Here is a 21,599-nt window from a genome sequence, read left to right on the forward strand (position 1 = left end):
GCCTTAGTTGTCCTTTTTTTAAATGTAGTTCTTTGGGATAATGAGCAGCGTAAACAAGTGCAAAAAGACACATCATCGGAGAAGCCATTCGGAGCATGACAGTCAAGCGGGTATGCACAAGGACACTGGGTGTTGATTTTAAGCATGATACCGATGGCTCTTTCTGGAAGAACGGTCCAAAAAACACTAAAGATGATGTGGAGATCCCCCCCCCCCCCCCCCCCCCCGCCCGCGTCTCCCCTTTTCTTTTTTCCCCTTCCCAAAAGAAGAAGAAGAAGAAGCTTTCTATCAATTCTTGAGAAAAAACCAACCGTTCAAAATCAGCCATCTGTGTGGTGCTGATTGTGAGAGAGAATACCAGAAAGAGTGCTACATTTTGACCAGCCTGTTTCTAGAGAACCCAGCTCTCTAAAAAATAGGGGAGTGGCTGTCTTACTCCGTGAATGTGTAGAAAACACTGCAGGCCAAGCCTTGCAGAAATGCCTATCTTTTGGCAGTCTTCGCTTCCATATGGCACACAAAATATAGATGACATCTTGCCAAATGGCAATGAGCGTGGCTGCTGAAGGTACCTGTTGGCCTCCCATGACCAAACTACAAGGTTCCTATCTGCACATTGGTGGCATCTCTTATACACTTGCATCTGCTCCACCAGCCAATGGGCAGTCCCTGGTGGGCCACGAATCTTTTGTGGGTGGAGTCTGGTCCGCAGGTGTGAATAGAATGTGGTAAGGGGTCCAAGTGGTTTCATCCAGTTAAACACAACTGTGATAATGTAGTGTCCGAGAAAAAAGGTAACTTTGTAATCCTCTCCGAGTGCCTTGCTCTAGAGGGCTAGAACCCTCACCCGGGTCCGAATGTACTTGTCGTAGGGGGCAGCAAGCTTGGTGGAGCTTTAATAAAGTAGCTTGCACGGCACACTTTGCACCATCGGGGCTATTTGCTGCTTCATTGAAATGTCCCTAAGTAACGTGTTGCCTGACCCCGCAGGATTTAGCAAAAGCCAAGAAAGGCCTCCTTGTTCAAGATCTCTTGAAACACCTTAGTCCCTATGAAGAAACTGACTGATTTGGTGTAGTAAATCTTGGCTTCGAATGCTTGACAACACACCTCAAGGGCACCGCAGACAAATGCAAGTAACTCCTCTTACCGAATCAGGAGGCGTCAGGAGGCGCATCCCTATGAGGCCCGCTACTTGAGAGTGGAGAAAATAGCCCAGAGCCTTTGCCATGAAGAGCAATAAGAGTGGAGCAAGAAGGCAGCCTGTTGCATTGAGCGTGTAATGAAGGGGGGAAATGGGCTAATTTCATGGCCCTTTAGAGGGGATTTAGGTGGGACATGTGGAGGGACTATATAAGTCTCCATCCACCACTCATTGTAGCACCTTTTGATGTGACATCTAATCCTTTCTACTCCCTCCTCCTTCCTACGTGCTGCCTACTCTGTCTCCCAATCTCTCTCTATATCTCTCTTCCCCTCACTCTTCCTTTCTCTCTACCTCTCTCTTACTCTCCCTCTACCCCTTCCTCACCTTCTTCCCCTTCATCTCTCTCCCTCCTACCAATTCTACTTTTTTCTCTAATTTGCCCTTCCCCCCCTTTCATTGCATTAGTATCAGAGCATGATATTGGCACCTTGGTTTCCCTTCCACCTTCCTTCCGAATTCCAATAGCCTGCCAACGCCAGAGCCACAACCAACGTAGGGCAGGCAGTGTGCAACTTTCAATCATTGGCGCCAACTGTGATCTAGCGCCACCCACCAAGCAACATGCAGTGACCAATCCAATAGGCAGAGGAAACTCTAGCGCCAACATGTCGCCATCGAGGAAAACCCCCCATGGGCTAGGATTTGCAAGGCGGTCTGCAAGCATCCCGTAATGGAGCTGCCCCGCGAACCCAACATGCCCAATCTGCTCGCAAGGAGAAGTTGTGTGCCGTGCAGCTTGCCGCTAATAACCATAGATCCACAGATTTGCGAGAGCCATGGCCAGAGCTCCATAGACTTGCACAAAGCTTATGGCTACCGCCGCCATACACAGATTTGCGAGCAACTAGCCAGAACTCAAAAGACTTCAAACGCCAGTTTTCACAAGCTTTCCCACGCTCTTCCGTCAGGTCCACCCCATGCCGTTCCATTCATTCCATTCTAGCCCAGCCGTTCCATTAGCCCAGCCCAACCCGTTCCATTTGTTAGCCTGTTTTCAGCCCGTTTCGTCCGTCTACCCATCTACGTGATCACCCGTTTCGTCCTTTTATCCCTATTGTGTGATCACCCGTCGCCTGTTGCGCGATCACGCCAATGGCTAGCCCGCGCCGCCGTCCAATCGCCTCTCCTCCGCTCTCGTACGTCGTCGCGCCACCTGCAAAATTTAAGCCTTCCAAAGTTACTTTAGGGTTAGGTTAGTTTGGTTAGGGTTAGGTTTAGTTAATTGAGCTAGGTTAGGTTAGTGCTAACTAGGGTTAAACAATCAAGTTAGGCTACCTTAGGTCAATGTCCTAACTGTCTTACCAGTCTTTAGGCTAGGAGTTCCAACCCCCCCCCTCCCCCCCCCTTTTTTTTAAAGGAGAGGTAAAAACTCAGAATTTTCTAGCCTTTTTAGGGGCTTCCCATAGCCCTATTTTGGCTCATTTGGGCCTTGTTTCAAAGCTTCTTTGACGACCTTTCTTCTGAGCCTCTCCATCGACCTTTTCGTGGTTCCACACACTATCTAAGGTGCTCATTACAACAGGGAATTTCTGTCCATTTCTCTTTGTCTACATTCGAGCTCCTCTCTCGAGGGCAAGTCAACATGCCATCAAAGCGTACCCCTCGTGATATATTGCATGACAGTGATGAGGTGGCCTAGTATGAGCAAGTGCATGCCACAGTGGTTGCATCCATTGGTGGTACAGAGGTTCCTTCTACCCATCTCTCTCTCCTGCATCCTGGTAAGCGCAGGTAGCACAGACATAGTTTTTGGATGCCCTTTTCTCTATGCTCTAGGGTGCTTTCCGCTAGATAGGACAAGAGTTCAGCTAGCAGCTTACCACGGCCATGGCTATGTAGGATATCGCTCTTGCCCAGATGGGACATCAGCTTGGTCAGCAGATCACATTTGCCATTGCTATGCAGGATAAGGGTAACCAGCCCGCAACCCAAGTTAGGATGCTTTGTCTACTCCACGTAGGGGTTTTATGGTAGATGCCCACTGTGTCTATGAGCATGAGTCTTCTGCACCGTTGCACGTATCCTAGCATGGGGATTATCTGGACTTAGATGATGCATTTTCTGTGCCACAGAGCACCTTCTTGCGGGATGTCAGGCCATCTTTTGGCTCACAGCTTTTTGCATCTATACAGGCTGAGCCGTCTCTTTTAGGCTGACCCGTTGGTGTGCATCCGATTAGTGCTCCTTTCACCACACCAGCGAGTATGCCTGGAGTAGGCTTGGGTTTATATGGCAGCCCACACCCCTGGGAGAGAGGTCAGTCCTCTTCTCAACCCTTTGGTATGCCATCATTTCGGAGAGATGCATTTGGTAGAGAGACCCAGCCAACGGTTCATGCACCTATCGCTCCGCCAACAAGCACATATAGCCAGACACAACCAGTGCATCAGATGGCAGCAACTACTACGCAGCAGGGGGTTAATGGTGGGTAGCAAGCCACTTTTGATGATATGTTGGTAGATTCTTTGCGTTCATATAAGGCCCTACCTGAGGCCATTAAACTTGAGATGTCCTTTTCCAATTATGTGAACCTCAAACATGATGATGGCTGCACTTCCGGAGGTTACACACACAAGAATTATGCAGCCAAGGATATCAAGGACAAACTCATAGTGCATAAGTTCAAAGGGGACACTCGTACACCTAATGAGCTGGAGGAGTGGCTTACGAAGCTAGATGATTATTTCTGCTTCTATCCTAAGCACAATGAGGACCGCATAATCTTTGTGGGTATGCACATGCAGGACTATCTACATACTTGGTGGTGTTATATGAGGGACTCGCCTCAGAGGCCAGCCACATGGAAGGAGTTCAAGGAGTTGATGATCACCACATTTGTATCCCCGCTCATACTAGAGCATTATTTGGCTGAATTCTATGCATTATCGTAGATTGGTACTGTCCAAGAGTACTTGCAGCGATTTTGGAGACTTTCTTTGGTTTGTATAGGATGTATCTGAGAGAGGAAGTGGATACGTTTCATCCAGGGATTGAGTCGTTCTCTCGCTGCAGATGGTAAGGCACATAACCCTCAAACAATTGAGCGTGCAGCCCAATCGGCAGAGGTGTTTGAGCCCAAATATGCCAGCAAGTATAAGATGACAGCGGGCAGCACATATGGGAATGCAAATGAGGTTGAGAAGAAGCCTAAGGTGACTGATTGGCATGAAAGAAAGTCAACAGCAGCACCATTTCCAAGGTTTCCCATTGTTACAGGTAGCAAGATGCCATATGCTAAGCCATACAGGTCATCAGATGCCAAGCTAGGAACTAAGCCTAGTGCTGGAAATGAAAAATCAGAAATTAAGCAGTATACCAGGGCCATAATGGACAACATAAAAAAGGCAAACTTATGCTTTAAGTGTGGGGAGAAATGGACCCTTGAGCATCGGGATGTCTGCAAGATGCAGAATACTGGTTCAGCCAAGCTCAATATGATCGTTGAAATCTCTGATGATGAGGATTTGGTTGATGCCACAGATTCATTCGATGCCTCTCATGATGAGACAACAAGATCACATGATGCAGATGAGGCTCCTGACAATGGAGCCGCGAAGGGGATTGATTTTCCTTTTGATCCGGGTGGTGCAATTGGTCATGATATTCATGATATGTCATCATTGGACATTCAGCCCACTCGTGGCATGCGAATTCGTAGACCTACGTCTTTTCTTATGGAGCATTAGGTTGCTCTTTGAAACTATCACATTGAAAGGGCAAATTAATGGGAGGACTGTTCACAAGCTTGTGGACAGCGGTAGCATTCATAGTTTCATGAATTCTAAGACCTTACAAAAGGTGGGACTAATTGGTACTGAGATTGACCATGGGCTGAGAGTAGAGGTGGCAAATGGACAGCATTTGGTCCGTTAATTTTGTTGCCAAGATGCAAGGATCAAGCTCTCTGAGGATTATGATTTTGCTGGGATCTCTTGGCATTGGATATGGGCCCAATTGATGCTGTCCTGGGTTGTGATTGGCTGAAATCCTTGGGCAAACCAACATGGACTTAAATGCCTTGTCTCTCGGCTTTGTTCATAGGGGAAGATCTATAACATTGCATGGTATTGCAACCCCTAAATTGCAGGTCATTTCAGCAAAGCAAGAGGGAGTGTGCCATCTATGCACTGAATGTGTCAGTTTCTCAGGAGGGTAGCATTTCCCATGTTGAGGATTGTGATATGCAGAAATTGCTCTCAGAATTTACAGATGTGTTTGCTGATATGCCTTCACAGTTGCCTCCACGAAGAGATGTTGATAATGCCATAGTGCTTGAGCCTGGTAGCAAGCCAATTAATAAGGTTCCATACCGTCTCTCGAAGGTAGAACTAGAAGAAGTGGCCACACAGGTATGAGAATTGCTTGAGAACTCTCTCTCTCATAGCACTTCTCCTCTTGCATCCCCAGTGCTCCTGGTGAAGAAGAAAGACGGTTCATACCACATGTGCATTGACTACAGAGACTTGAATGAGGCTACTATCAAGAACATGTTTCTGATCCTTAGGATAGATGATTTGTTGGATGAACTCAAGGGTGCTTGATTTTTCAATAAGATTGATTTGAGGTCAGGCTACCATTAAATCCAAATGAGAGAAGGAGATGAGCACAAGACAACCTTTCGCACAGAAAGAGGTTTATATGAGTTCAAAGTTATGCCTTTTGGAAACCAATGCACCGGCTGCGGCAGGATGCCCAAGCCAAGAAGTATGCGGATGAACGCAGGAGTATTTGACTTTTGAAGAAGGGGATTATGTGCATTTACGTTTCCATAAGAACTGTTATGCCTCGTTGAAAGGTAACACCAATATGAAGCTTGCTCACAGGTATTACGGTCCCTACAATATCATCCGCAAAGTTGGAGAGGTGGCATATGAGTTGGAGCTACCCAGTACCTCCAAGATTCACAATGTTTTCCATGTGTCCTCATTGAAGCCGCATGTAGGACAGCATGTTTATGTTCTTTCTGAACTACCACCTATGGATGAGGAGGGTCACATCCTCTATGCCCCAGAGCACATCATGGGTTTCAGAGACCATGTGCTCAGAAACAAGATATACGTAGAGTATCTTATCAATTTGCAAGGTCTCCCTGAGGATGAAAATTCATGGCAGCCAGAAAGCATTGTCCAGGTCTACTATGAGAGAAGATGGAGCATAATGCAAGAGTGAGAACAAGAGTGAGCAAAATGTCTGAATAGAAGAGTGAGAGCCGTCTTGACTGTGTCTTTCTTCTTGGATTCATTATCCTTCTTCTTGTTCTTCCTCCTCAACTGGAAAGATTATTCGTACAACTGTAGAATTTGGCGACACACACCTCAATCCAACCACTTGGCATCTAGTGCATAATAGTTCTTGAAGTTGACAAGGTACCTATGGGTTACCTTGCCTCTAGGTTCTTTCTTCTCTATGTGATACACAATTTGTTCTAGTTGGAGGAATTCCGCAATTGCTTCCACCTCTAGTGGTTCTTCTTGGACTGGCTCCATAGGTTTCACCCTTGATATTTCTTTAGAGGACTCATGTGGAAGGCGTTGTGGATCTTATGATGTGGTAGTTCTAGTTAGTATGTGACTTTTTTTTTTCCCATTAAAGAGACTTCTATCAAATACACTGAGGTTTTGTCTAAGTGACAAAACCTCATCCTATCCACTAATCGTAGTCAGGGATCTAACTGTGGTTAGGGACAAAAACCTCAACGAGGGAAAAGTGCCCCTAACCTACTTATTACATGACATTGGCCACTGCCTAGAATATACCAATAATTCTAACACCCCCCTACAGTGCCAATGTGGTTAGTGATCAATCACCAAAAGGAGATAAGTTCAGGGCACAACGAAATGCCTCAAACTTCTCACGTGGAAGTGCTTTGGTGAAGATGTCTACAACATTGTCATATGTTGACACATAGATCATACTGATCTCCCCTGCATGCAACTTCTCTCTGACATAATGATAATGAACCTCAATGTGCTTCGTGCGAGCATGAAACACAGGATTGTTTACCACTGCCATAGCACTCTGACTATCAGTGAGAATTGGAGAAGGACCCTCCAATAAGAGATGAAGATCAGCAAACAAACGACACAGACAAACACATTCAACTGTTGCCGTGAAAGCTGCCTTGTACTCAGCTTCACATGAGAAATTAGCTAGTCTAGTTCGTTTCTTGCTCAGCCAAGAAATGCAAGCTTTGCCAAAAAAAGGAACAATTACCACTAGTGGACTGCCTGGTATCATAGTCTCCAGCCCAATCTGAATCACTGTAAGCATGCATCTGCAAGTCACCCCCCCTGGGAAACATCAAGCCATAAGACTTCGTGCCTTGCAAATAACGGAAGATGCATTTTACAGCCTGCCAATGTGTTGTCTATCTCCTCCATCATGTGCATTAGGAGCTGATGCGTCTGAGACAGCCATACCTGAATCCCTTTTCTTTTCCTTAGCTATTCGCTTCTTGCATTCACCAATGTAATGACCTGGCTTCTTGTAGTAGTGACAAATGCCCTTCCTCTTAGGCTTATCTGCATCACCTTTAGCCTTATAAGCGGGCTATCTTGAATCAGCTTTATGCTGATGTGTGGACTGATTTCCATGTTTCTTTTGCTGCCCTTTTCCTTTGGCAAAATTTTTGTCACAATGACAGGTGCAGCCACAATTTCTGGCCTTGATTCATCTCCATTGACATAATCCCAAAGATGTTTGCCAACCAAGATGTTGCAAACCATAAAACTCGACAAGGAGTAGTTGGTGCCATCCAACTTATCCTCCTGTGTGAGGGCTCCAAACACCTCATTGGGGTTGTTTTGAGCCATATCTACCAGACAACTAAAAAATGCAGCAAAGTGGACAAGTAAAATTCCTTCCTGGGATGTAAGATGCACAACCAAAGTCTGCAAAAAATCTGCGCCAAATGCCAATTGCTGTCACAGCCTATCAAAGGCTTGAAATGCAACAAATTGCTCTGCAAATGCCCAAAATCTGCAAAGTCTATCGGCTAAAGGTGGCAAATGTCTACAATGTGACTCAAACTGAGTCCAAAACTGCTTGCAAAGCTCCCAAATGATCTGTCCACTGCGAAGTTGCATCCAAAATGCAAAAGCCCCAAATTCCTGCAAGAAATTGCAATTGAAAGAGGGCAAAGAGACCAAAAGCCCCAAATTTTGCACTTATTTGCAAAAGGCCTAAATTTTGTCTGCAAGATTGCAAGCAGAATTAAAAGGTCCCAAATTTGTGAGTCAGGTTCTGCAACTTGATTGCAATGCCTACAACAAAACAAGATGCCCCAAAGAATGCAAGCCAAACAATGGCTATTTGCAAAGTGTGCCTGCCCAAAAACACCTGCAAGATTCACGTGCAAGGAAAAACTTGCAGAATGTACGGACACCTGCAAGAGTAATGAACTGACTCTACAGTGTGTACAATGTGTATGGAGCAGGTTTGATGGTACGGACAGCACCTTGCAATTGTACGGCGAATGTATGGTGAAGTACATTGTACGGACGGCGCTGACGCAAATGCGGTACGAGCTCCCACGTGCCGTACCGACTATGACAGTGAGCTTGTACGGAGAGTCAACGCACGGACTGTCAGCAATTGTACGGATGAAATCTGTATAGACGGGCTGTTTTACGGGACGATGTCTAACGGGAGTAGTACGGACAGCTGCGGGTTGGAATGCTGCAGGCTGTACGGACGACTAGCAACAGTACAGCGTAGATGTATGGATCTGACGTGCAATTAGCGTACAGAATCCATACAAGGTACGGATGACTGGTAGAGCTAGTACGGCAGTATGGAAGCTGAGCTCCAACGGGAGCTGTACGAGGGCAGAATGCTGGAGCAGCTGAAGCACGGGCATGAAGAACTTGCTCTGATGCCAAATGTGAGAGAAGATGGAGCAGAATGCAAGAGTGAGAACAAGAGTGAGCAAAACGTTTGAATAGAAGAGTGTGAGTACAAGAGAGAATGAGGTTTTGTCTAAGTGACAAAACCTTATTCTGTCCATTAACCGTAGTTAGGCATCTAACTGTGGTTAGGTGGAAACGCCTCAACGAGGGAAAAGTGCCCCTAACCTACTTATTACATTACATTGGCCACTCCTTAGAATATACCAATAATTCTAACAACTACCCCTATCTCCTTCCGGGCTAATTTGTAGTTGCTGTTTGCTGCACCGTTTGGACAGCTAGGATGTAAAATTTTGTGAGCAAATTTCTATGGGAAGGGATGGCTGTAATGAAAGGGAAAATGGGCTAATTAGTGGGATTTTAGATGGGACTTGTGGAGGGACTATTAGGTCTCCATCCACCACTCATTGTAGCACCTTTTGGTGTGACATTTAATCCTATCTACTCACTCCTCCTTCCTCCTACATGCTGCCTACTCTCTCTCCCAATCCCTCTCTCTCTCTCTCTTCCCCTCACTCTTCCTTTCTCTACTGGAGTGGCCAGCCAAAGAGCTAGGGAACTACATAAAGGAAATTTTAGAATATCGCAACGAAGTACTTGGTCTAGCACACAGGCTAGCACAACAAGTCGCACATTTATGCTTTTATTTATGCTATTTTCTTTTAATGGATGTAAACAATCACTATTTGTTGATAGTGATCACTATCCCATAGATCGTGAAGGGTCTCACGAGGACGTTTATACAATTATATCATATCTCTACCTCTCTTACTTGTGAGTGTTGGGGAGAGACAGAGAGCAAGGGAGAGTGAGCTGAGAGCTGAAAGCTTAGTTGCAATAGAAGAGTGTAAGAGTACAACTAAAAGAGTGAGAGATAAGGTTTTGTCCTAGTGACAAAACCTTAGTAGTCACTAACCATAGTTAGTGAACTAACTGCGGTTAGGGGGAAAAACCTCTTAAAGAGGGAAAAGTGCCCCTAACTAGCTTATTAAATTACATTGGTCACTGCTGAATTATATCTATAATTCTAACACCCCCCTGCAGTGCCAATGTCATGTACAAGGCTGATCAATCACCAAACGGATATAAGTTTAGGGCACTGCGAAATGCCTCAAACTTTTCACGTCTTTGGTAAAAATATCTGCAACGTTGTCATGTGTGGACACAAAGATCATACTCTCTTCTGCATGCAACTTCTCTCTGACGTAGTGATAGTGAACCTCAATGTGCTTCGTGCGAGCATGAAACATTGGATTCTTTGCCACTGCAATGGCACTCTGACTATCAGTGAGAATTGGAGAAGGACCCTCCAATGGCAGATGAAGATCAGCAAATAGACGTCGCAGCCAGACACATTCAACTGTTGCTGTGAAAGCTGCCCTGTACTCAGCTTCACATGATGAGGTAGCCACTGTAGATTGTTTCTTACTCAGCCAAGAAATGCAAGATTTACCCAAAAAGAAACAATTGCCACTAGTGGACTGCCTAGTATCATAATCACCAGCCCAATCTGAATCACTGTAGGCATGCATCTGCAAGTCACCCCCCCTGGCAAATAACAAGCCAAAAGACTTCGTGCCCTGCAAATAACGGAAGATGCGCTTAACTGCCTGCCAATGCATAGTTTTTGGGCTGTGCATATACCTGCTCACCTGAGATACTGCAAACTCAATATCAGGTCTAGTGTTGTAGAGATATATGAGGCATCCAACCGCCTGACTGTAAGATGTGGCATCAACTGATTCTCCTGCATCATGCATTGTGAGTTTCAGCCCCGGAGTGGCTATGGGCTTACAATCATGCATGCTAAATCTGTCCAAGAGTTTTTGCACATACTTGGACTGAGACATAACAGTGCCACGTCTCTCTTGAGAGAACTGGATCCCCAAATAAAAGTGAAGCAGCCCCAAATTTGACATGTCAAAGGTGGTCTGCAAATCAGCTTTGAAATCTGCAATATTATCTTCATTGGACCCTGTGAGCAGTAAGTCATCGACATAAAGAAGGATGACTAAAATTTCCCCCCCATCAATCTTTATGTAGAGGGTGCTCTCAATAGGACTATTGTGCAGCCCCTTGCTGGTCAAAAAGGCATGAATCTTGGCATACCATGCACGAGGGGCCTGTTTCAGCCCATACAAAGCTTTGTTTAGCTCGCATACCTGAAGTGCATTTGCTGTAATTTCAAAGCCTGGAGGTTGTTTGACATAAACCTCTTCCAGTAAGTCTCCATTTAAGAAGGCTGTTTTTATGTCCAACTGATGAACATTCCATTGCCCTTTTTCTGAGCATAGCCTTTAGCAACCAGCCTTGCCTTGTATCTGTCAATGGAGCCATTTGGCTTCCGTTTCACCTTGAAAACCCATCGTGTGCCAATGGCATGTTTACTTGGTGGCAAGTCTACAACATCCCAAGTCTGATTTTTCTTAATGGACTGCAACTCATCGTGCATGGCATTCATCCAATGCACATTGTCCTTTGCTTCTTTGAATGTTGCAGGCTCCTCCTCATCGAGAAGAGTACCTGCATATGCTGATTCCACTGAATTAGCACCTTCCATGTGCCTTGCTGCTCTGCGAGTCCTGCCAGGTAATGGAGCATCAATCTTACTCTCTCTGAGAGTCTGTAACAGCCAGTTTGGGACTGTTTTTGCTGCATGTATGTCTGCAATTTCTTGCTGAACCACCTGTTCCACTGCCTGTGGAGGTGGCAAGACATCTTGTGGCTGAACTGGAGCATCGGGAGGTGGCTGTAAATTCTGATTTGCATAAAAAATATCAGCAGGGGAACCCAAAGCAATGGGTAGTAACCCCTCAAAAACATCCTCTGAAGAAGAAGGCATATGAAATTCAGCCTGAGTGTGAGCTGAATTTTCTGCAAATATCACATCTCTACTGACAATGATCTTGCGTGTAGCAGGATTGTAGAGACGGTACCCCTTGCTTTCTGCAGTGTACCCAACAAATATGCACTTAATTGCCTTATCTGACAACTTGTGCCTAAATTCAACTGGCACATGAGCATATGCAAGGCATCCAAAGACTCGGAAATGATCCACTGAAGGCTTTCTCCCATTCCAGACCTCATAGGGAGTTTTTTTTTTCAAAGCCTTAGTGGAAGCCCGATTTAAAATGTAGTTGGCACACATCAGACCTTCAAGCTAGAATTTGTGAGGCATGTGTTTGTTTTTCAGCATGCATCTGTCCATCTCCATAAGAGTTCTATTTTTCCTCTCAGCTTTGCCATTTTGCTAAGGGGTCAGCCTCACTGTAAGCTGATGCACAATACCCTTGCCTTTCAGAAAAGCATCAAAATCTGCAGACAAGTATTCCCCATCTCTATCTGTGCGCAATGTCTGTATCTTGAGTCCGGTTTCATTTTCAACCATGGCTGAAAAGTGTTTAAACACCATGAACACTTCCGATTCGCGCTTCAGCCCAAAGACCCAAGTGAAATTGGAGTAATCATCAATAAAAGTAACAAAGTAGAGATGACCACCCAATGATGGAGTCCTCATGGGACCACAGACATCACTGTGTATAAGCTGTAATTTGCGTACAGCTTTAACTGAACCATCCTTTTTGAAGGGGAATCTATGCATCTTGCCTAAAATGCACCCTTCACAGGCATGTGGAGGAGGTATCTCAAGATGTGGCAATGCATCAACCATAGAGTGCTTCTGAAGTGTCATCAAGCTGTTGTAATGCATGTGGCCATATCGGGCATGCCATAATTCTGCATTCTGCATGGCAGCAGTAGGGGTAGAAACTGCAAGAGCATGGGCTGCTCTTTTTTCAAAAAGATCAAGCTGAAAAAGCCCACGCAGCAGAGTACCAGATAATCTCAAGGCATAATCATTTTCCCTGTCTCGGACAACACATTTGTCATCCTCAAAGATGACCTGAAATCCAGCCCTGTTTTTCTTTTAGCCCGTTTTTCTTTTAGTTTCAAAAGAGAGTTTGTTTGAGTATACTTGTGCTTTCTAAGTTAGAAATGTATTTTTGCCTCTTTGTAGAAACGAGACATAAGTGTAAAGGGCCATTTAGCTTGTTATGTTTCAAATAAGAGAAAGAAAGAAAGAAAGAAATTTTATTAAAGGTCCACGGAAGGCCATACACAGAGAGAGAGAGAGAGAGAGAGAGAGAGAGAGAGAGAGAGAGTTTCTAGTTTTTTGGAAGTTTTTGTTTCTCGACTTGCTTGTTTATTTTCGCTTAAGTCACCTGCTTCGTTTCTTCTTTATTTCTTGTTTTCATTCTCTTTTGTTTATTTGACGTATTTTAGTAAGCACTGGGTTTATTTTATATTGCCCAAGAGACTCCACGGGTCTTTAGAAACCCATTATAGCTGCTTATGCTTGGGCACTGATGACGACATAAGTGTTACTTTGCTTGCTAAGTATGTCTTTCTTTTGTTTTTCATAAAAGTTTTTATTTACCTGTTTTTTCTTCTCTTTCATTTTCTCTTTTATTTTCTTTGTAGATTTTTGATCTTTAGAACAACAAAAATTCTAAATTTGTATGATTGGACTTATTCTAGTCTTACAAAGGTATATATATATATATATATATATATATAAAATTTCTTCAAGAAATTGTACTGTAGAATTGAAAGCCCCAAATTTTGAGCTTGAAATTGCGACTAGAAAAGGGCAAAAGCACATAAAGCCCCAAATTTTGCAATTTCAGCAGAAAGCCCCAAATTTCAGACCAAATCTGCACATTTGTCTGCAGTGTTTGCTTCACAAGCAACTGTGAACCTGAAAATACCCAAATAACTGCAAAGGACTGCAAATGTCTGCTGGTTCAATGAATATAGACGACCAAGTACAGATTGTACGGATAAGCAGGTCGTACGGCCGCATGTACGGAGGGGATCGCAGGATGTACGGCGATGGCAATCTGTACGAAATCAGGCCCTGTACTAAAACAGGTACGGCGATGTACGGAAGCAGGTATGGATAATGTACGGAAGTAGGTATGGCAGGTGCGCGTATGTATGTACGACTGGTACGGCGCTGATGCAGGTAAGGTTGGTACGGCGCTGCAGTATGGACAACGACTGTTGTACGGCGTGCAGTACAGAAACGAAAGCAGCAGGTACGGTACGGGCGGGTACGGCAGAGTACGGGCGGGTACGGCAGAGTACGGGCAGGTACGACAGAGTACGGCAGAGTACGTGCAGGTACGGATGGCGTGCTCCAACGGGAATGCAGCAGGAGGAGGAGCTTGGGCTGGGAGCACGAGCTCAACAAGGCTCTGATACCAAATGTGAGTGTTGGGGGGGAGAGAGAGAGCAAGAGGGTGAGCTGAGAGCTGAAAGCTTAGTTGCAATAGAAGAGTGTAAGAGTACAACTGAAAGAGTGAGGGATAAGGTTTTGTCCTAGTGACAAAACCTTAGTAGTCACTAACCATAGTTAGTGAACTAACTGCGGTTAGGGGGAAAAACCTCTTAAAGAGGGAAAAGTGCCCCTAACTAGCTTATTAAATTACATTGGTCACTGCTGAATTATATCTGTAATTCTAACATTACTCTTCCTCTACCCCTTCCTCTCCTTCTTTCCCTTCATGTCTCTCCCTCCTACCAATTATACTGCTTTCTCTAATTTGTCCTTCCCCCCCTTTCATTGGAGAGCGGGAAAGAGAAAAGGTCTCCCTTGTGTGACTTCTAATAAGCATTTGACTGGAACTCTTTGTATACAAAGCATAGACTCCCCAAATCCATTGGTTCGAGAAACCTTACCTTCACATGGTTCCCTCCAAAAAAGCCCACTCCACCTTGTCATAAACCTTTTGAAAATCCAAGAGGATTGTGATAGGATGAAACTCCTCATGGGTCCAATCCAGTACCTCTCAAAGATGATGTTGTCGAGCATGTTGTGTTCCTGCACCAAACTTGTTTGTGTATCATGAATAATGTCACCAAGATGGAGGCGCAAGTGCAAACCGAAGACCTTAGGTAAGATCTTTTAGCGAGTGTCCAAAAGAGTAATCGGGTCTATTGATTGATCACCGAAAGGTCTCCCCCTATCAAGATCAAGCAAATCCATCCTCTACTAAGCAACTAAGGGATAAATCTTGAGGCCAACCGCATGGGAGCATGAATACTCTTCCAAAAGTACTTAAAGAAGGGCCATCCTTGAATAGGCACTTCTAAGGTAGGAGGGCCTTAAGGGCCTCTAAGGTGCTTGCTGATGCACGAGGTGACCTATGAAAGAGTGTCCGCTCAAACTGTTTCAAGAATTGGAGGGTAGTCCCCCCTGCTAAACAATTTTCGATAGAAGGGGGTGGTCATCTCTAAGATCGCCTATGAGTTGGAGCGGATTTGGTCACTCTCATCTGGTAGTCGCTTTAGTTGCCTTCTTGTTGAGCCTGGATCAGCAGACTTGATAAAATGCCTAATTATCCTATCCATTAATTGGACCGAGTGCACCTAGAGGAGTGATAAGAAAACTCTACTGTGTGGATCTTTGTGGCCTTGAGGTCAAGCTGCACACTCTCGCGTTTGTCTGCAAGCCACTGTGAGGCACTACGGATCTCTGTGGCCTCGAGATCAAGGTGCATGCTCTTGTGTTTGCCTAGTAGGGTTCTATTCCTTGAGTCTTTCTATGGACATTACGTTGCGTCTCTTTACTCTCTCCCACATCTGAAGAAAATGCCAGTTTTGAAGTGCTTGAGACTACAACTCAACACTAGTGCTCTAGATGGCATTTGCTATCCACCTCGCCCAACTATCATGCGGGAGATCATCCGTATGGCCTTAAATCTTTACTATGATTATATGTTGTGCTTTGATGATGCCATCATGGAGGAGGTGCCTCTTCTTGCTTGTCCTTCTCAAACTCTAGGTTGTTTATGTCTCCTCCAACAATCCAAGAGCCCATATTTGGGAGGCTCTCGTCAGTAAGTAGTCTCTAGAAAGGTTATGGTCTTGTCGACAAGGGCGTGCATAATTGTTCTAGATTATGATCATGGAGATTATGATCTTGGAGTATTCCATCTTCAAGTCAATCCATGGCCCGCCGTCCTCTTATGAACTCTCCTTGATTGGGCTAGAGTCTAGGCTGGAGTCCATTTTGTGTGATGGCACACTGAAAGCATGATTGGCTCAAGGTCCACCTTCAAGGCCCACTTCAGCAAGAAAGAGGTCTCTACTCCTAGTATGCTTGCGTGCTGATTAAGCAGTCAATGTGTGACCTACCCGACCTGCTCCTTTGCCCCCAAACAGATCACAGTGATTGCTAAATGCAAGCCTTATTTGTCTCTAGCTAAAAAGCAGCAATATGACCATGGGTGATGCACAGCTCCTTCTCTTGCTGTCTCAACCACTTCTCCATCACGAGGAACATTTGATCATGCATCATAAAGTCAAAGAGGGGTATGTCCATTGCTCCTCTCTTATGGCTGTGAGATTAGAGCCCTACAAAGGATGAGAACTGCTCCATTAGGTTCTCCTTCGTGAGGTTGTCAAGAGTGGCATTTCTAGTGGATTGGGTAATCATTTGGGACATCAAGACAGTTCAAGGCCCCCAACCGCTAGAACTCTCTTAGGAGGGGCGGCCCTAGGCAAGGCTTCGGCCTTGAGGACATAGAGAAAAAGGGGCGGGCTAGGACTGTGATGAGGAAGCCTAGCCTGGCCAAGTCCCTCCGACGTTGTGAGGCAGGAGAAGCGGGGAGGGGGAACTTGAGGCTGGAAGGGGAGACGAGGGGAAGAGGAAGGGATGATTGGGGGCCAGGTGGTGAGGGTGATCATCAGGTGTGTTCTTGGGGTAGCACAATAGACAGCTAAGAGATGCGGGAGAACTTAGATATATACATCCACCAAATAGTGGGAAACCTCGCTCAGGATGAGCTTTACAAAACATCCAGCAGACGCTGGAATAAACAATCTCAGGAACTCCTTGCCAAAACTGGCCTCTCAACTAGTGTGTAGTGCTGCCTGTGGTAGAGACTTGTGCAAGGCATTGGATGAGAAAACAGTGAGGGGAGGGAGGGTTTATATAGGACCAGTCCAGGGCCAAAATACCCAACTAGGAGGCCCCGACTCTCACCCTTGCTGCACCGACTTCTGGGCCGCCTCCTAGCAGACTGCGAGGTCGGCTATTTGGGCCGACCCTGCCTGGCTTTGCCTGGCCTATAAAAGGCCTGTGTGCTGGGCACATCAGCTGCTGTTGCCGGGCCTATGTACAGCCCTGCAGGCCCCTGAGAAGCCGTTCGTAGGCTGTCAAAGGCAGCCTGAAAGGGAAGAAGAGGGGAAGCAAGGGGACGGAGGTGGCAACCAAACACCGTTGTCTTGGCCCCCAAGCAGAGGGGAACGAAAGCAAAGCGAAGCAAGCCTTGATTCAGTCGGGAAGCTAGCAAGTAATCAGCAGTAATGAGCAGGGGAAAAGAACCCCTGCGATTAGCCGTGGCACCAGTCACAGGTAGGAGTGCAGGCTGTTCTGAGAACAGCAACAGTGAGCAAGTCAAGTGAGCCATGAATCCTGCTCAGAGATCCTGTAAGCTGTCCAAGGAGGCCACCTTTATGCTGTACTTGTCACCCACATGTGGAGGGTCTCGGGCAGCATGAACTGCTGCCTCTGCTGCTAGCTGGTGTGCTTCCTGGCTAATCTAGGAATGAGGACCATGGTCGTTGTATGCAGGCTAGCTCCCCTCCCCTTGAGAAGTTGAACTGTCAGGCCGTTAACCTGGTTGCCCTTGGCTGCCTTACCTGCTACTTGTTGTCGTAGTGCTACCACATCTTGCCTGAAGCTGAATGCAGGCCTCTTGCATGAAAGTGGAGTTGTATGGCTGCCTACATGGTCTGCTTTGTATTCCTGTTTGCAGCTCATACACGTCCATTTATGCAAAGCACTTCGTCCGAAGTTTGTTACTCTCAGACCCGAATGGGCAGACTCAGCCCGAGAAAGGCTACTACTAATAAAAAAGAACAATACATTCTCCTCCTTCAAGATACAGCTGCCTATGAAGATGAAGGTATTTCAATTGTCTCCCCAAGTAAAAGATCTCAGGAAAGATAGCGGATAGGGCAATGCACCGATTAGAAAAGAATCATGGCAATATTAGCAAACCACCTCTTGGAGGAATGAAAACTTCAGAATGTGACAATAATAGGGCCCCGTCTTTTCTTTCAACATTTGATAGCCAAAGCTCCTCTAAAAACAAAACAAGCAGTGCCATTTCAACCTTGTGGTAATCATCGAGAAGGCTGTCTCAGCAAGGACTAGCTAATGATGGCATCCCCATTGACATTGTAAGTGCCCCATGGTGGGTGTAGAGCATAGCATAAATGCACGCATATCTCACACCCACATGAGCCCCCATTAATACATTAGTCTTTGTCCTTGTTTACTCTATGTATCAGCAACATGAAAGGCTGAAATGAGAATGTAAGATTGACTGTACCTCAATTTTTGTTTGTTTCATAGCCATAAAGATGGAGCAAGTTCTATTGATTAAGCTTCAAGGATACTCAGGGACTATAACTCATGAGCAAATCACAGAGAGACACTGTGATGCACAATCAGAATTACTAATTATTCTTCGTAACTAAGCTATCTTTTCCAAGGCAATGACACCCTCCTCCTTAATTGTTAGTATTTTAGCAACTTGGATGGAACCCACCATCAATAATATATGGAGTACACAGTTTACTTGCAGCATACCATACCTGCCACCTCTTCCAAATAACCTGTGCACACCCCCACCTCCCCTCCCCGAAAGAAAAAAAAAAGGAAAAAAAGGGGGAAAAATAAAGGAAAAGAAAAAGAAAAAAAGAAGAGCATAGTTGCCCATCTTGTCACATACATCCTCCCAAGGTGATGTGGCTTACTCCAATCTCTGACCTCAGGTAAGAGTAGGCAGATACTTCACATGTGAGACCAAATCATAGTGATAGAGGATAGTTACATGGGTTGCCATAATGCCATTCAGGTAGACAGCAGCAAGGGGTGTGGACATGTGTGTATGTTTCAGAGAATATGTTTTGCTAAGGCGAAGTTATCAGGTGCTGATGGTGTCAGTGGGGATGCCATAGTAGCTAGTGCGTGCTATGCGTTGTGGCTACGGTTTCCAATCTTGTAACTTGTAATGCTAGACCTGCACTTTTTGTCTTCTTTTAGACAATTTCTTTGGGCGTGTTCCTGGATTCTTATAGATGGATTGCGGTATATAGAGCATTTTTTGCCTCCCCCAAGGTCCGGATCTTTGTACATTCTTGCCTATGCTAATTTCTTTGCTAAATCACGTCATGTTTGGGAAACTCTGTGGAGATTAAGGCTGGATTTCAGACAGTAAGCTCATTGTGCTGGTCTGCAACCTACAAAGGGTTGTCTTAATGAACTAAGTTTATGATGTGCTTTGCCAGTGTGTAAGCATGATCTGATCTTTAAACATATTTGATCGTTTTACAAGCACTCTGTGTTGCTGAAGGCATACCGATCTTGAAGACGAATAACTCTGTGGGCTGAATGATGATCTTCTTACATGGTTACAGGAAGGCCAATCCCTGCTGTACTTGAATTTGATGCTCAGCTGCAAGTATTAGACCTCCTAGATCACAAAGTAAGCATTCAGAGTGGTTTTTTTTTCTTCCCTTGAGATTTTAAGCAACTGTAAATTGTTTAATTTTGTTTTTTCTTTATGGTTTGCTCGTAGGCAATATTTACAGCTGGCTACAAGGCTGTTCTTCACATACATTCTGTGGTGGAAGAGTGTGAAATTATCGAACTGTTACAACAGATTGACCCGAAAACAAAAAAGCCCATGAAAAAGAAAGTACTTTTTGTTAAAAGTGGAGCAGTTGTGGTGGTTCGTATTCAGGTAACATTCTCAAATTTCTATATACCTTGAGCTTCTTCATACGTATTTGGTCGGTTGTGTTTTTGATGCCACCTTCCCTGTGTTCTGGTTTGAGTTCAAAACGATCGGTCTTTCAGGTGAATGACCTTATCTGTGTGGAGCGGTTTGAGGATTTTCCACAGTTAGGGCGCTTCACTCTTCGGGATGAAGGTGAGCTATCCTTCTGATTCCTGTTTGGACGTTGCTGAAGTTTGCTATTTCTAAATTGCTTAGGTAATACTCAGACAAATTATGTTACTGTTTTCTGAGGCCTGCATATGCACCTTAATTCAGGCAAAACTGTGGCTATTGGGAAGGTGATGAACCTTCCTGCAGTTTCCTCTCGGGATTGACTTGGGTAATTCCATACAGCAGTGCCCTTTATGAGATAATTCTTCAGCTCGTGGTAAGAAATATCAATATGTTAGGTGCTTGATTGTTATTTTGGAATGATTTGGTTGTTTTCTGGTCTGAGTCTCTCTTTAACAGTTTATTATACGTTATCAAAATTTAAAAGTCTACACACTGTCCAATAGTGCAGTTCACAAATAGCCCCCCGCCCCCCGCCCCCCCCACCACCCACTTGCAAAAAACAAAAACCACGCCCCCTTCCCCAGAAACACACACACGCACACTCTTTTAAAAAAAAGAAGTGAAATCCATGTAGCTTTATATTACAAAAAACAGTCTCCAAAGCATGTCAGCCAATACAAAATCAGAAAATCTCAGTATAAGACAAGTAGACAGCATAGTCTATCTGCTTAACAGACAAGCAATCATAGAGTGATTGCTTGAGGGACATGCGAAAGTAAAAAAGCATGGAAGAGGTGGGCTCATGAAGGATATGTGGCGTGGGCACGCACATGCAGACGCGCGCGCGCACATAAAAAAACAAAAATACTGCTAACTCTAGCTTTTTTTTTTTTTTGTAGGAATTGTCCCGCTTTTGCGAGACTACTCACTGATTGAGATATTAAAGGCTGCTACAGTGATTTCGTCTGCCGTTTAATGGACTACTTCACCTTATGTTTTGTAATAGATTCAAATAATAAGTGATCACTACGGAGTGTAAATAGTTAGCGAGCATCTAAAATCAGGCCTTCTATGAAAATTTATAAATTCACTTTTGATTTGCAGAGGAGATCCTCTTGTCATATTGGGTAGGTTCCAGCTGAACAGTCGATTTCATTAGAGTAGAGCTGGGTTAGCTTCCTTGATGATTCACTGTACTAGGTACGAATTTTCAGTATGTTTTTCTTTAGAGGCTTTCTGAGGGTCTAGCCTCACTGTGGGTCAGTGTACGTGCTTTGTAATTCTGATAAACAAATTAAGCTTTCTGAATTTGTAGTAGTTTTCTGTTCTATGTAGAGATCTGTTCTTCAATGTGAAGGAATGCTCAGCCTATCCGACTGTTTGTGGTGATCATTTATCGGTACAATGTACATAATGTAGCATTTTGTTAAAAGGTCTCCTCTCTGTGTTTCGTATATAGTTTTCAGGATGCCTGCATAAATTCTCGCACTATAAGCTCGTGGCTATGCAAGATATGTCCTGTTTCTCGTATTATCTAAATGTGCTGAATTTCAGTAGCTGTTAATTTTTACCTTTTCCCTCATGGTTTCTCCTTATGAATGAAAATGTCGGACCATC

The 21,599-nt window shown here is 44.8% G+C and overlaps 1 protein-coding gene across 1 annotated transcript in view; it reads left to right on the forward strand.

Annotated features, from left to right (window-relative positions):
• LOC147901734 (uncharacterized) overlaps positions 1–21,289 on the forward strand; it is a 90,338-nt gene extending 69,049 nt beyond the window's left edge. Inside the window, exons 13-17 of the mRNA XM_087374744.1 lie at positions 19,606–19,673; positions 19,767–19,931; positions 20,048–20,120; positions 20,244–20,355; positions 20,882–21,289. Coding sequence (XP_087230870.1) covers positions 19,606–19,673; positions 19,767–19,931; positions 20,048–20,120; positions 20,244–20,302 — 365 coding nt within the window. The 3' untranslated portion in view covers positions 20,303–20,355; positions 20,882–21,289. The remainder of the gene's footprint in view (positions 1–19,605; positions 19,674–19,766; positions 19,932–20,047; positions 20,121–20,243; positions 20,356–20,881) is intronic.
• The last annotated feature ends 310 nt before the right edge of the window (positions 21,290–21,599 follow it).

The sequence above is a fragment of the Dipteris shenzhenensis genome, chromosome 5 (genome assembly GCF_047967505.1).
Source record: "Dipteris shenzhenensis isolate YYH24624 ecotype China chromosome 5, Dip_SZ_1.0, whole genome shotgun sequence".
NCBI classification, from domain to species: Eukaryota; Viridiplantae; Streptophyta; class Polypodiopsida; order Gleicheniales; family Dipteridaceae; genus Dipteris; species Dipteris shenzhenensis.